At 40.6% G+C, this 16,738-nt stretch overlaps 1 protein-coding gene across 1 annotated transcript; it reads left to right on the top strand.

Moving 5' to 3' along the window:
- The first annotated feature begins 3,471 nt into the window (after nt 1–3,471).
- sfrp5 (secreted frizzled-related protein 5) lies at nt 3,472–16,172 on the top strand. Its single transcript, XM_026310217.2, has 3 exons — nt 3,472–4,497; nt 11,276–11,353; nt 14,596–16,172. The coding sequence occupies exons 1-3, from the start codon at nt 3,939–3,941 to the stop codon at nt 14,922–14,924; spliced, it is 966 nt and encodes a 321-aa protein (XP_026166002.1). The 5' UTR covers nt 3,472–3,938; the 3' UTR covers nt 14,925–16,172.
- The last annotated feature ends 566 nt before the right edge of the window (nt 16,173–16,738 follow it).

Raw genomic sequence — 16,738 nt, 5'->3', positions numbered from 1 at the left:
GACTGACAAAGAAAAAGAGCAAACATCAAGCAACAAATACTTTGGGTGAGAGTGAATTTGTGCGTAAGAGAGCCAAAAACAGGGGAGAGCAAACACTTGTCAGCATTTCTCTTCACCACTGGCCGCTGCGACAGGCATCTAGGGGTTTAGCACTATGTGACTGTGCGGTGCTAAAGTCTTCCAACATAATTTCATCACATTTCAGCAACTATGTGTAATAGTCCCTGTTCACAAAGTTGTTCTGGCCTAAGGCTTGGTGAGCAAGTTGAACTGAGATGGAAACCAGTCATAACCATATAGTATAAGCCTGATATTTCCTGGTGGCACTCAAATTGCCATTTTTTTGTGCAAGTCCGCAACATTCATGGAGGAGTAACACTCTCTGATGATTTATTTTGATGACTGTGTGTCTGAGTGTGTGGGATTATGGAGCTTTCACCACTGTGGTCTGGGAACTGAGTGATTCTGCTAGACTTGTTTGCAAACAGGCAGAAGAGCAGAGGAAGAAATTAATCAACAAACCTTTACCACTTATGTATTCTGCCATACTAAATGCTTTGCTGCTTGAAAAATGATCAAAATAATTAAAATTTCCTCTTGTTGTTACTGCAGTGGCTTCCTCAGTGGTTATGTTTCTACCACAGTTTTGATTTACAGCCTTTGTATTTGTATGTAATTGCATTACTCATGCTGTGGGGACATAAATCTGTTCACAAAGGCACATAGTGGGGACTCACCCTCTATTTAGGAACAAAAGGCAACACCCTATTAATGTAAACTTCTGCATTTTAAGGTGAAAACTATGTTATGGCTAGGGAACGTCTTCATGAAATGTCCTCAGAAGTGATAGAAAAAAGCTTGTGTAAGAAAGAGCAAGAGAGAGAGAGAGAGAATGAAAAAGAAACTATTTGTGGGAGAAACTGGTCTGTGTGTTTCACACATGTTTTGACAGTTCTGCAAGCTAATCCCTATTGTTACTTTGCAAGAGATGGGATTGTGTGTCTGTGTGTGTGTGTGTGGTGAGGAGGTGGGGGTTCACTCTGGGAGAAAACTTGTTGGATAAAGTCTCTGCACAGCCTTCTTCACAACTGATAGGTTTTCTTGTTGTACACTGAAATTACATATTTTTGCACTGACATTTTGAGTGAAGAATCTTTCTACTTTCTGCTCTTGCCAATGGCTAAAAGCCAATATGGAAATTGTGAGGAATTTCTATTAAAAAAAAAAATTTAACTGGTTTAGATTTTATTTACTGACCGATCTGTTTAGGGGGTTAAAGTTGAAGTAATAGATCACTGAGCTGCCCTGAACCTTTTTCTGCAATTCATGTATGAGTTCATGCAGAGAAAAGCATGCAACATGCTGATGCGTCTGTTGTCTTTCACATCACCCCCTCCATCTACTTGTGTGGTTTGGAATTCAAACTGCTTGGAGGGCATAACTGGGCGGCTGGCCGCCTCTCCCACACCCTTAGCCTTTCCTCTTTAGAACACACACAACTGCCCGTACCCACCACCACCATCTCCACACGCTCGGTGACTGACACACACACACACACACACACACACACACACACATACACACACACACACACACTTGCTGAGACACTCTTTTCAAACTGCTAAACCTCTAGGCCCAACAATACAGGCTGGACCTAATCTTATAGACCTCGTCCAATCAGAGGGCTGGAAAATAAAGAGTGGAATTGATTGGCTGGTGGCCACAGGGGCCAGTTAGGGGAAGGAGAACAAGAGGAGACAACCATTGTTGATTGATTACCATGAAAGACACTTTTGTTACTGACTTGAAGGCAGTACACTGTGCCTGTATCAAGAGGAAACACTAGCAATCTTAAAATAGGTCACCACTGCAGCAATTCACACACAAGATACTTTGAAAGAGAGTGAGGTGAAGATAATCTCACAACCGTTTTGCGAAAGACTCCACAGATTATTAGCTGTGAGTAATACTGATTATCTGCGGTACAAAGGTTACCTGAGCAGAATAACGCAACAGGTGGAGGAGAAAAGGTGAGGAAACAGTCAATTAGCCTTCGCTCTAAACATATCAAAACCAAAGCAGCTATTTATATCTGCTCAACCATGCTTTTAGTAATTATGACATTTCTTAGGTGACTTCAGCTCACTGACATCTCATCTTTCCACATTGAAGGTTATGAAAGCTCCAAGAAAAGACTGACCTTGTTTGCTCTGCTAGGAGCTTTTTGATTCCCTGAAAAAAAAAAAAAAAGTCACTCCGCAATGTCTGCACACACCAATAAGTCAAGAGGGATTTTAAGTGTAGCCCAGGAAGATAAAGCTGAAACTCCAGCTACATTTTCAAGTAAAAGTGATTAGATGGTGGAGTAATCTTACTCACAATGCTTTGGCTTTGGAAATAAGTGAAAGTGTGGTTGAGATGCTATAAAACTACATGGGCGGGTGGATAATGCGAACTTGAATGTTTTATTGATTTGCCTGGAGGCCTGATATTAAACCACATTTTTATCTATTTGATTTCATCTGATTGAATTATATTTTATGGACTGACTGCTGTTTCTGGAATTTTATCTTCGATGCTTCAGGCAAAGAACAATACTGTGCCTGATTCTCATCCAAGTACACCTCCAACTGTTTGCAAAATACACACACACACACACACACACACACACACACTCACACACACACGTTTCAGGCCTCCCTGTTTGCACTGCCACATACAGATAATAATAATAATCCCAAATCACATGTCCTTTTTACTTCATCAGCAGTCCTGCTGTATTATGATAAAATGTCAACTTGCACCAGCAAACACTTTAGTCATTTGTATGAACCTGCATTTACAGCCCATTCACATGAGGAAAAGCATGAGTGCATGACATAGATCAAATAAAAGGTACAAGAACACCTTCCGTGTGAACCACCGACCCCACATCCTGCTCACAATGCTACAGCTCTTTGGATCTGACCGCAAGCCTTCTAGTGGATTTGCTGCCAAGGTGAGGCCCTCACTGTGTCAGGGGCACTGACAGAAAAAGACAGACGGGGAGTGTGCCTCTATTCACAGTCAACACACTGAACACATTAACACAGCTCACAGTGTAGATAAATCACCTAGCCACCTGTAGCTGTGTGACCCACACTCTGCAGCTTTGCTTCTCCCATACTTCTCCTATAAACTATCTTCTCCTGAATTTCTATGAAATGATTCTAACTAAAGAATATTGTGCATTTTACAGATATAAAAGTCCAGCTGAAAATATTCTCGCTGTCTCTCTCTCTCTCTCTCTTACTCGTTGACTTGGTCTAGAGGAGGGATTTTGTCAGGGATAAGAGGCAGAGGGAGTGTCCCAAATGGCAGTGGGATCCTCCCCCAGGGTTGTGATTGGCTCAGGCTATTGTGAGTGAGTCCAGGGGAGGCCAGTAGGAAGGTGAGTGGTCTGGGTGCCTACTAGGGGGCAGGCAGCAGCAGAGAGCAGCTACCACTGCCTCTTATAACCTAGGTACTGCTCATTACAGCTACAGACTGATAGACAGAGAGCAGGGGAAGGCTGGAGACAGAGAGAAGTAGAGGAGAGTGAGAAATTGTAAAGAGGGAAAGTTAGAAAATAAGTAGTCCTATTGGTGTGCTCAGCTTTCCTTGACCCCTCTCCACAACCTGAGGCACACACACGCACACAGACACAAACACACATACACACACACACGCTCACAGGGAGGTGTTTCAGGGAAGCTTAGAGGGCTGACTGTCCAGGAAAGAAAGGAATTAAACTTTTGTTTTCAATTCGCCGCGTCCATACTCAGGAGAAAAAAAAGGGATTACAGCTTGTGCGCCTGCCCCACTTGTTCCTCTCTTCTCTCTGCATTTTGTCTTCACTGAGTTACTTTGGAGACTTTGGATACAACCTTCTTGAATTGTTGGTCTGAGCTGAGAGAGGAATGGCACACGGACAAAAGAGCCCCAGGTGGGCATTAACCCAGGGTTCCTTCAGCTTGGCACTGGGCCTGTCATTTTTCTCTCTCCTTCTCCTCCTCCTCACTGTCTCGGCTGCAGATGAATACGACTACTACAGCTGGCAGTCGGACAACTTCCACAATGGCCGTTTCTACACCAAGCAGCCCCAATGTGTGGACATACCATCTGACATGCGCCTGTGCTACAATGTGGGCTACAAGAAGATGAGGCTGCCCAACCTCCTGGATCATGAGACCATGCCAGAAGTCAAGCAGCAGGCGGCGAGCTGGGTGCCCCTCCTGGCCAAACGGTGCCACGCTGATACCCAGGTCTTCCTGTGTTCACTGTTTGCACCAGTGTGCCTGGACAGGCCCATCTATCCCTGCCGCTCACTGTGCGAGGCTGTGAGGAACAGCTGTGCTCCCGTGATGGAGACCTACGGCTTTCCCTGGCCAGAGATGCTGACCTGCGATAAGTTCCCCATAGACAACGATCTCTGCATCCCCATGCAGTACACTGGGAACCATGCAACCCAGCCACCAGGTAGGCAGCTATGTGCACATGCACCCACTATCATTAAAGCATGCCCACATAAAAAGCTGATACACACATTTAAGTTTACAAGGTGAACAATGGAACAAATAATTACAATCTATTTTGGCTCCTGAAGACTTTTTAAAATTATGGCTTTGACAGCAGGTTACATGTGTGTTTATATGAGTATATCACATGACATTTGTGACAAATTCTAATTACAATGTCCTCTCAAAATTCAAAATGTTATTGGCAAGCTCAGAAACCACATTACTCAAGTAGAAAAAATAATTAGATATAAGTTTAATAAAACGTCTCAGAAATGTATACACCCACTCTAGCTCGATGTACTGATTGATAATGTCCTAAAAATAATTTATACTTCAAAAATACTGTAAAGTATAACAGTGGTCTGTATTATTAATGCACAATTAAGGTAGTATTTTAAATAATACATTGGTAAAAAATGAAATAACTGTCATAAAAAAAATCTAATATTGCTACATGCAAAAAAACAGAGCACTATGAAAGAAAAACTAACGAGAAAACAGTGTCTGTCTTAGTTCATGTGTCAAACGAAGTTATTAAGATAGATGAGCGTTCAGGAGTCTGCAGAGTCAGAAACATTTAGAGCTTGAAAGTGGCTGGGAGGCTCATATGGTTTCCAAGCACTGCAGATGACAGATGAAAGTTTAAGTAAGAGACTATCCAGAGGACATCACTGAGGGAGACAGGAGCACAAAGAGGCTATAGGGGAAAGTTTTTGAGTAAGTGGACAGTTCAGGACGGATCTCTGCCATCTAAATGCGCCTAAGGGAGGGACAGAGACAGTCAGAGAGACTCATGAGACTGGGAGACTGGTAGCCAGATCGCTCACCAAGTTAAGATAAATGCACTGTGCTGTGATGTTAAACACATCTTAACTGAGACGGTGACACACATGCACATGCAAACACACACATACGTTTATCTGCAGACATCCGTCAACAGCAAATCATTCAGTCTAATGACTGAGCGAATGGAGAAGCAACTCATAAGCTGGTCTGCAATGTGTCAGTAAAGGGACAAATAAATCCAAGGTGGATGGATGAGAGAAAACTGATTCACAAAAAATTGAAAATGTTATGTTATCTATCTTCTTCCAATGAGTAAGAGGACAGAAGGGCCAATAGTGAGCTGTGAGAGGGTGAGGGGATCTGAATAGAGAGAAATCAATGTATGTATGTCTGCACCGCCTCTATTTAAGCAGCCTCTTCACAGTGCTGAGAGGGGGAGAGCAGGAGTTGATGAGAGCCTTTAGACAGTGGAGGGAGACAGTCCCCACTGTGTCCCAGCCTGCTCAGCCTTTGTGGGGTCTGGCAGCCGGCAGGCCAATTAGCTAGAAGGCCAATTACTGAGCTCCCACTAATTAGTAGACATGACAGAACAAGAGAGGCAGGGAGAGAATGGTAATGGCTTAAAGTCTGATTGTACCTAAGAGAGAATGGGAAAGAGTGAAAGGGAAGAGAGAGGGCGAGTAAAGAGAGGCAGACAGAGTGGATAAGGAGAAAGGCTGCTTCCTGCCACAGAAAAGGTTTATTATTCTCATTATTCCACTTCTTGCATTTAACTATATGTTGTTTTGTTTTTTTTGTTTTTTTTTTTTAAGCCTTGGTTGAAATGTTCCAGTATATTAATATTTTATTTGACATATTTAACAAATGCTGTCTTTGACTTGATCTGTTCTTTGATATATTATACTGATATACAAAAACACACAAAACAGACGAAAGCCAATAATCATTTTAGTCACATCAATCATGATAAGTTGTTTGACATATCTTTGCTTTTTATCAGTATTCTTCACAGCACACTGATAACTAACTATATACCATAATGAAAAGTGGGAAAAGATCACTGGAAGTTTTGTCTGGTGAATTCATGGAGAGCTGGCTGATTCCATTAAGCAAAATGGGTCTTGTGTTTTTTTAGGACTGGTATCAACTATGTGACATTTTGCTTTTGCAGAGCCATAACTCGTCCTTTTACATGCTCCCTGAGAAGGAGGCAGCTTAAACCTTATGTCACCTCCTCAAACAGGCAGCTGTTTGTTGATCCTATCTCTGCAAATAATGATCAGAGGCAGCAGGATTGTAGAAAGTGGTATGAGATCAGTGCAAATATATAGAGGGGTCTTTGTTAGCAAGCAATTATATTTAAGAATAAATTAAAGGATATTGGTAAAGTTTTAAAAATTATTTAACGGTATTCTTGTCTATGCGTGAGTGTTTCAAAGTGTGTGTGTGTACGCGCTTAAAACTGAGTGAACCCATATCATTTCTCGCCCGAAGGCTCAGTCACTAACATTCTGCTAAGAACCAGAGATTCTCAGATGTGCCGATGAGGCCATCCCGAGGACAAATCTTTGGCTCTTAAAACACACACACACACACGCAGACACAGACACACACACACACACACACACAAAACATCACCACGCATACACACATAGCCAGCAATAATAAAAAGGAATTTCAGCTCCTAGAAGTGAGTTTCCTGGGAAGACTCTTTGTTTGAGGACACGGATGATTCTCTTCACACAGGATCATATGAGGACTCTTGTGTTAGTCTAGGTGATTCTCAGGGAGTTGGATCAATCACAGAAATCAAGTGCTGTTCTTCCTGCTGCTATCACTGTCTGGGAGGCCTTGATGCTATCGGAGCTATTCTGCAATTACATGACATAGCACGGTTTGAGGGCTTCTGCGGAAACTAACAGTACAAAGTTAGATTCACTTTCCACCTCTATGTCAAGGCCAAAAAACTCAGAACACCACCCACGCCGGACGTCAGGCTGGGTATATCGATGATTTTGCGCGTGTGTGTATGTGCATGTGCTAGGGTTTATGTTTGTGTACACATATTCATGGGGTTCAGTCTGTAGATATTTTAGTAGGGAAGACATTCATTTGGAGAGAAAAAAAAAAAAGCCAGCTGAGCTCATTCTGTCAGGCAGAGCACAGTTAATGCCACTTTTCAACTCCAACTTATGGATTTAATAATGCTACTTTTAGCTACTGTCAGCATCAGTAAATCAAGGTATAAAAAGCAGAGGTAGGAGTAAACTCCATAACTTAAATTGTACGTTTCCACAGAAAATGTTTAAGACAATACACACGTTGTCCAGTGAAAGTCTGCAGAATTGCATGGTGTGAAAGATATTGTCTGTCCTTGTCGTAATCACTGATATGGCTAGTGTAAGTTGCAATCATGTTAAAGGAGACAGGCACCACTGTCAGCTCCCCAGAAGCACAATAGGCACTACTCATGTGGCCCTGGCTGCTACATGAAAGGGAGAATGTGATCCAATGCTGTGTGCATGGAAGACTGCCTAGGTCTTTTCAGAATGTATTTTCTCCTCTGTATAGGATTCCTATAGATGTAAGGAGCGTGCTGTGTTTTAGGGGCCCCGTGGGTCTGCCCGTGGGCCACGGTTTAGTCCTCCTCTGTCTGTCTGCATGCTGCATTTAAACAGATGTTAGCCCCTCTGACATAAATCACACACTGCATTTCATCTCCGGCACAGTACCGTTTTATGTCGTAAGTGTTGCTGCTCGTAACTTAAAGGGCCCAAATGAGGCATGAGATAGTAACCTGTGCATACTTAAAATGGAACTTTCTTCCCATAAAAACCAATGTGATATTCAGGCTGCAGGGGATGAAGTACGAGACCCAAGTTAGGGGATCAGATTACAATATCGTTAGATCAAGTCATCTTTTGTGTGAAGATATAACTTTATGTGTGTGCGTGTGTGTGTGTGTGTGTGTGTGTGTGTGTGTGTGTGTGTGTGTGTGTGTGCGTGTGCGTGTGAGAGATAAGGACTTGCAGAAGCAAGTAACTTTTTAAAAGTAATTTCGCCTGAACTGTAAAATTGATTTTAAGCTAATTTGTAAAATGTGATTTATAACATTTGCTTTTCCAACAGAATGTTTGAAGTGAATAAGGATTCTTGAATGTCACATAATGACAAATAGAGCCTTTTAGTAATCAATCCATTTCGCTCTCTCAGTCTTAGCAAATACCACAATTTATGTTGTTAAAACTATTAAATAAGTAAATACTCACAGCGATTTTAAACTGCACCAAATAATTACACCAGAATAATGATGATGAGATCATTGTGTTGTCATGTTTTTGGAGATCACACTTCATTAAGGCAGAATGTATTCCAAACCATATTTTAGAAATTAATTTTCCATATCTTTATTATTAATGTCACCAGTCCTCTCAAGCAAGAGAATTTTTACTATTCTCAGTCAGCCTCCTTAGATTATTAAGAATACTTAGATTGAAACCAGATTATGTGAAAGCGAAAAGAAAAAGAGTGAGCGCAGGACAAACGATACAGAAAGAGAAAGTGACTGAAATGGAGAATATTATATTATCTCAGAGCTATGACTAAGAGAAGTTGTGCAGTTAAATTACTGGATTCTTGCCGTATGTCATTTCCACTCTGGTTTTACTGTTTGAAGATTACCAGGGCTTCTCAACACACCATCTCCCTACTCACCCTGCTCCCATCATCCTTTTCCTCTTATCTTCAATCATCGACTCCCAACCTCCTCATCCTCAACAAATACAGTTCTGAGAGGCAATATTAGGACTTTCTCCATTGTGACTGGGAGTGTTAAAGTTTCCGTAATTAAGTCTACAGCCCAGCAGGTATTGCAGCTCACAAGATGTAGTAAAGTCCAAAGTCAACTAAAGCAAGGACATAATTTTCACTGTTTAATCACATGACTTGGAGGAAATGGTAGAAAATTCCTAAACTTCTTTGAGATGCCTGCAAAAATACATGAATGACCTAACGTTAAAATATTTGCCGAGTACAAATGTATCCAGGAGAAAAAACACAGTAAGCCACGCAGCAGTGATTCCCACCAGAACATGACAGTGATTCCTCCGACAGAGACCAAACCGTGATGAGGGCAGACGTCGCTTAATTGATTTCTCAGCGGTATCCAAATGGGGGTTTTTGGTCCAAGCTCAACTAAGTTTCATGGAGGTATATTTTTTTCCTGACACATGCTCTGGCATCAACACAGCTGGGCCTCCTGCCAACATACCACCCCTGTGAAACCAGAATGAATTACTGTGGGATATGAATAAGATGTAACAGCTTCAAGGGAATCATTCAAAACAGACAAATCCAGAAGAGTTTTGGCAACTATTGAGGTGTGTGTATGTGTGTGTGTGTCAGTCTGTGTGTTTGTGTTTGCTTCCGTGCTCTTGCCCTGGTCTTCATGTCAGCACCACACAATTAGAAGCCTGACCCTGTAGGCCTCGCAGGTCTCCTGCCTGTGAACGCATGGGAACCCTCAGTGGAGAAAAACTGGCAGTAACTTTACATGAACATGGTTCAGCTCCCTCTGACGTACACACACACACACACACACACACACACACATACACTCAGCTGCGGTTAGGGGGTTCACCTCCCCACGACCTAAGCAGTGAAGCATGCTAACCTTTGACCCCTTTCATTATCTGCCCAGACAGAGCGGTTTGGGCTGGGGTGATAACCTCTGAACCCTGACTTTTAACCCAGGGGCCTGGGCTGGACTGGGTGTGCGGTTGTAAGTGAGAGAGAACAGGGGGCTTTGGGGAAAAGAGATTTGAATAACATATTTTAAACATTGTGGTGATTAAATGACATGAAAATGTAAAAATGTATCTCTTCTTACTCAGCAAATAACACACACACTAGTAAGTATGTGTGTTTTATACATACACCACATCTTTATCTTTACTTCCTGACCCTTTCTAATATTAGAGCTTGTTTTCTCAATTGGCCCAAGGCTGTGTATTGTCGATGAGTGGACTGATATTACACATGTACAGCTACAACCAGTCCCTCTGGATTACATGGAGTTTATGCGGTAATTGTTGTAATAAAGTTTTAAATGAAAAAGCATTTGGAGCACATTACAAGGTAGTATGAAGTATGTCTGTGTGTGGTTGTGTATCTGTGCGTTTTAGAGGAGATAAGTCTTTGCATGCAGGTTTTGTGATAGATGGGAAAAAGGATATTTGATTATGTTGAAATATCAGAATACATATATTTCCAAGCTTGTTTTTATACTGTATTCGTAAGGATAAAGGTGTAGAAACAAGCAAGATATTACAAAATCTTGTAGTAAACCATTAAAATGGCCTTGATATAAGGCCGGTGCTTCTACCCTGTCATGCTGAATCTCCACTCTGTGGGTACACAATAACAAAAATCAAAGTTGGTGAGGCTAAACATGCTTTTGAGCAAAGCAGGGATGACCATAAATTTGGAGTTAAAAATAAACTGAATTTGGTTTCCCCTTGCTGTTTCACAATGTGTGGCTGCTGTGTGGCCTAAGTGTCTGTGTACTGAATCACTTTTCACCATGTAGAGCTGCTCCTGCTGTAGCATTTACCTTCCTACACAGCCAAGACCACGCCTGCACCACCAAAATATACAGAATAAAAACATTTTCTCCAGTGTAATTGCAGGGCAAACATCAGTCAGCCTGCTGGACTATATATTCACTCTGCAGCAAATAGACTCTGACAAGAGGAGGGGGTCTGCAAATAAGTGCTTCAAAAGGGCTCAGGGCATAACAGTTTCATACTCACGAGGCTTTGGTTTTGCAGCCTGCACTTGACTATCAATGACCTCTACTTCTCTGTTAGACATTAACTAATCTAGCCTTACTAGCACCAACTGAAATGTGATTTGGGTTAGTTGTTAATGAAATTATTTTTCTCTCCTTTCAGTGTCAAAGGTGTGCCCTCCGTGTGACAATGAGCTGAAAACAGACAACATTTTGGAGCATTACTGCGCTAGTGACTTTGGTAAGTAACAGCAATTAAAAGGAGTGTGATACACAATTAAAAGGAGTGTGATACACAATTAAACAGAGTGCCTGCCAATGGCATGAACATTAAAAGTGTAGCATTTATTCTCATCCTTCTGTTAGTGGAGAATCTGCACCCTCATAAATAATAAGTGAGTCTATGAGTGACTGACAAGCCAGTGACAACGCTTGACTGCTTTGTCATCCCATTCATACTTTCCCATTTACTCAGTCACAAGTGCAACAGCAAAACATGTTCCCACAGGTTTCATTAGGAAGGTTACTAATTAGGGCAAAATTAAGAAATTAAGGGGAAAAAATGTCAGTTTGAGGAGAGAGAGAAAGTGAAGCACTACCTGGGTTGCAAAACGTCTCCCACACTCATCAATACAATTAAACTATTGCACACACAGCTCTTTAAAAATGTTTTGAAAGAGCCTTAATTTGAAAAATACCACCCAATAATATTCAATTTATCATTGATAGATTAAAAAACACAAAATAGTTAGGGCTTGATGATTTTTTCATAACATAACTTCAGTTTTGATCTTCATTTTCATTATTAAACCACATATGTTTTCAAGTATTTGTAAAAAATGTGCACAGATATGAACAGCCAATCATTTCGCTCTATTCCCCTTGATATCACAACTCTTTTCTTCTCTCAACCTGACGAATTCATTCAACAGTTTCCAGTCCCCAGTGTCCATTCAGCACCAATTATATAAACTTTCCACTTTCACCACAGTAATGACCTGTACACAAAGCCAGAGCATAATTATTCCATTACTTCTGCTCATCTACGTTTTTGGCCCATTGTGCTCTCCAGCAGCTGAATTTCTGCCTGCATGGACTATTGCCCCAGTCTTTAGAGTTAATGATATACAGCTCTGTATTTTCTCTGGTCATTCGCTTCCAAGCACTGAACTAGAAATGGTGACTAGAAAAAAAAAAAAAAAAACTCATAACCTTGGGCTTATGTCTTTGAACAGATTAGTGAAAATTGAAAATGAAGTGTGGCCATGGTGCTAATATAACCATATTTCTATAGTGTAGTGTCCCACAGAGGGGTCGTCTGCAGGAGACAAGGTTTCATAATCTATCTTCTGGCTATTACCTCTGAAACGTCCTGGACATACAGAACTTGACCCATCATAAATCATAAATTAATAAACACCCAGCACATCACATCCAACAACAACACAATATGTCTTTGTGCACATTGCTCACCCTCTGGGCTGCGTCCAAACTGTAGGCTCATCCCCTGTAGTTAATCACGACTTTACTAAATCACAGATATTTATTTGTCTGATTAATTGAAGGATTATACATCTCAATCTTTTAACATAAGGGTATTTCAGTGTTCTGAAAGTAACACAGAGATTCTTTCTTTTCATTAGAATGAAACATGATTACACGTGAAAGCAGATAGCCAGGCATTTTATTGGCTATGAATGTATGCAACTCAATGAGACATGAGTAGAGACATCAAGATAACGGTGGCGTAGGGATGTCGAGATCAAGGCAAGAATGACTCTACAGTGTTATCCTATAGGGCGGTAGCTGATTGCAGCTGGAGCTCACGCCTCATGAATGCCGTAGCCTATTCATCTTCAGACACCATTCGCCCTCAAAGCATTTAAAAGTTTGTGTTTTGTTACAGGCTGCTTTAGATGTCTGACCTTTCCACATTCTGCTGTTCCATCTAGCAGCATGGTACAAATGACAAGAGTAGAAAAGAAAAGCCTGGCAGGACTTGCCGCCTACACCTGGTTGGTACTGGAAGGGGGAGGTTGCTTGAATAACTTAAAAAAAACCTGCTTCTCCTCAAAATGACAGCACACTTCTCTCTCCGTCTCTTTTCATCTGCTCATACCCCTGGACCCCGTCTGCTCCCTTTAAAACCAGGGAGTGTATAAAGACGAGGGCACATGTCACGAGGATATTGGCCAGACTGCACAGTGGGCCCCCACTCGATCACTTGTGACTGAAAATGACAGATTATGGTTGGGTATTCAAAGTTTAGGCAGTAGGGGGAAATGATTTGGCCCTTCCTATCATTGCTGAACATACACATACATGAATGCATTCATTCACACAAATGCAGCAAATAAACAGAGCACCTTACTAACGGATGCAGAAGAGAGGCAATTCAATACACACATTCCTTCTTGAACATGCTATCACTTTGCTTGTACTGTATACGTATCAGCGTGCACACCCTGGGATGTTTATGCAACTGTAGACAAGTAGGCGAGAAGTGAAATGGCGATTTTCCAACAGGCTTGGGTACATAGCAGTGCTTCATACCGACCCTGCACCTTTGCCCGGGCCCATGATTAATTTCACCTGTCAAAATGTTCACCCAGAGAATTCCTCGCTCAAATGCTTAGCAGTTCAATTTTGATCTCTCACGTGTAAAAAGGTATGAACTTAGAGACATGAGGCTCAACAGGAGACAAAAGTTAACACTTGATTAGGTCAATAAACCTGAGGTTGCTGTAACCAAACTCCAAAGAAACTGAAAACAGTGCACAAAGATGGCCTGTTCTGGATTTTTTGCTTAAATATGCACAGGCATACAAACCTAACACCTTTATAAAGATGTAGAAAACTTAGAAAATCAGGTTAAAAATTTGTGAACATTTCTGTTTTTATAATTCTGAAGTCACAAAAATAAGGACTAGAAAATCGACCTGAACGTGACTGCTGCGAGACCTGACCTGACACAGCTTTATTTAAGACTTGAAAATACAAACATTTAAATCAAGATTTGACCTGGTAAAACACCTGGGTTGATCTGACAACAGTTTCAACTGCCAAGTCATATAATGGTCAGCACTTACTAATTTGAAAGTTTTACATCTTGACTTGCAATTTGTGTGCACTCGTGATTTGACTTGGATTTGCATCAAAAGAGCTAATGGTTGTAATTCCAAAAGACATGTCCTCCCTTTGGTTTATGGGCTTTCCCCAAGTCAGACACAAACATACACACAGGATGCAGTTTGTGTATACTGCAGGAGAGCTTAAAAAATGATACTCAGAAGAGCTATAAATTAGCTACCTCTTTGGAACAGCACACAGCTCAGTGTTGGTCTTACAGAAAAAATAAATGTCATGGCTACTCAAGTCAGAGTGACATATTAACGGCTTCTCAGAGCAAAAAGCACAGATTTATATAATGAATATAACAAAATATGTATATAACAGAACCATCTCTCCCATGTTTCTCCTCAGCCCTCAAGATGAAAATCAAGGAGGTGAAAAAAGAGAAGGGTGACCGTAAGCTGATAGCAGCACAAAAAAAGAAAAAAATATTGAAGCAGGGCGTGTTGAGAAAGAAGGATCTGAAAAAACTGACCCTGTACATCAAGAACGGGGCCAACTGCCCGTGCTCCCAGCTGGACAGCCTGAGCTCCAACTTCCTCATCATGGGCCGCAAAGTGGACCAGCAACTGCTGCTCATGTCCATTCACAAGTGGGACAAGAAGAGCAAGGAACTCAAGTTCGCCATCAAGTACATGAAGTCCCACCAGTGTCCCACCTACCACACCGTCTTCCAGTGACCCGGCTCATTACGCTGTTCGCACAATCCACGGTCACTCTACAGACTCCATCCTGTTCTGTACTGATCCTAAATCTCTTTTTAAAAAATGCATTCCTGGACCCCCGTTTCCTGCAAAAATCTGTTATCAGACCACAAAATAGTCCTACAAGGGGTCACAGGGTGGTCAAGCTTCTATTTGCTCAGCTTTAATATGAACCAGGTAGTCAAGAGGGTTGTTCTGATCTGCTTAGAGGAATCAGACATATTAATGATAAAGAGGGGTTAGCAGCAGCTAGATAGCTTCTGAATAATAAAAACACCAAAGAAACCACAGAATTTATAACAATTATGGTGGTATCGCTTTTTTCTTAGAAAAAAAAAAACACAGATCTTGATCTATCCCTTGCAAAATAATATTCTTCCTTTACAATTCTACTTTCCTCTCCTAATAAGAGTAGACCTTGTATGATATTTTACAGCAACCTTATCAGTTAGTAGCATTAGGAAGTGGGAATCTAAAGATTTGAGGCAAACATTGGAGGGAAAAAGTGTTTGGTGATAGAGCTGAGGGTTTGTTTCTGTGTGACCTGAGAGAAATGGTACATTACAGTATATGTGGGCTGTGCAATGGCACACAGCTCCCGGGAACAACATCAAAGCAGAGAAATGTAGATGATACACTTAACTGTATGTTTTACTAATGTAAAAAGAAGGTAATTCAGATGAATATTAGATGATTAGAAAACCGGGCTTTTTTTTTTTTTTTCTTTTATCCCTGCTGGGAAAGAAGACCAATGGAATAAAGACTGATGGACTGGATGTGCAGCACAGTGTTTCTTTAGGGTGTTTTTTTTTTTGTTTGTTTGTTTGTTTTTTTAAATGGAGAGAGTGAGATTAATGCAGCAAAGACATTGTCCTGAAAGCAAGTGAAGAATAAAAGAGAAAGAAAGAGAAAGAGACTCTGGACAGGACCAACAATGTTGGGTTGATTAGTCTCTGGTACATGCTATTTTTCACTTTCACTCTTCAAATGCTTCTTTTTTTATACTTACATTTTTAATTTGCTTCAGTTAAACCTCTTTAGTATGAAAGCAGAAATCATACGTACAGACATAGCACCTGAATTCACTGTTGTCCTGGCAAATAAAGATGAAAATTTAACAATATTTTCCTATCAGTTAACCTGTAAGTAGTTCTGTTACTGAAATACATCTTTGTTTTACAAAAAGGTAAATGAATAAAATATATTTGAAATTTTTATAAAGAATGTGTCTTTGAGATGTACCAATTCTTTATAATTATGATTAAAGCGCACAGTATAAAAATCTTTCCTGACATTACCTGAACAAAACAATTCATTTTTTGACAAAACAAACAGAAGTGCGTACTTAGACACATAAAACATTTACTTTACTTATTTATTCTATACAAATATGGGCACTATCATGGGTCTTTGTAACGTAATAGTCTAATTTCACGTTCTAACTTTGTTTCTACTCATTTCTACTTTTACTTTTTCTACTTATAGGTCTGATAGTCCAATTTCTGAAAAATTTAAATTTAAATAAAAGATCAAAATCTTAATTTTACCTTGGTGTGAAGAATGATGAGTTATATATAATTATGAAACATTTATTATTAAACATTTAATTTACTTTGAAAATGTTTTATTTCTGATTTTTGAGCAGAAAACAAAGCTGACCATAGCATTAATCTGTTTTCCAGAAACGTGAAGGTACATGAAGTTTTGTGAAAGTGCACATAGCTATGCATCTTCAGTTAGCCTTCCAAAGGGAAGAAAGAGGTGAAACTTTACTTGTGCTCTGTTCAATG

Source organism: Mastacembelus armatus, chromosome 15, assembly GCF_900324485.2.
Source record: "Mastacembelus armatus chromosome 15, fMasArm1.2, whole genome shotgun sequence".
NCBI classification, from domain to species: Eukaryota; Metazoa; Chordata; class Actinopteri; order Synbranchiformes; family Mastacembelidae; genus Mastacembelus; species Mastacembelus armatus.
The sequence above is the reverse complement of the archived record's forward strand: the minus strand, read 5'-3'. Positions and strand labels throughout refer to the sequence as shown.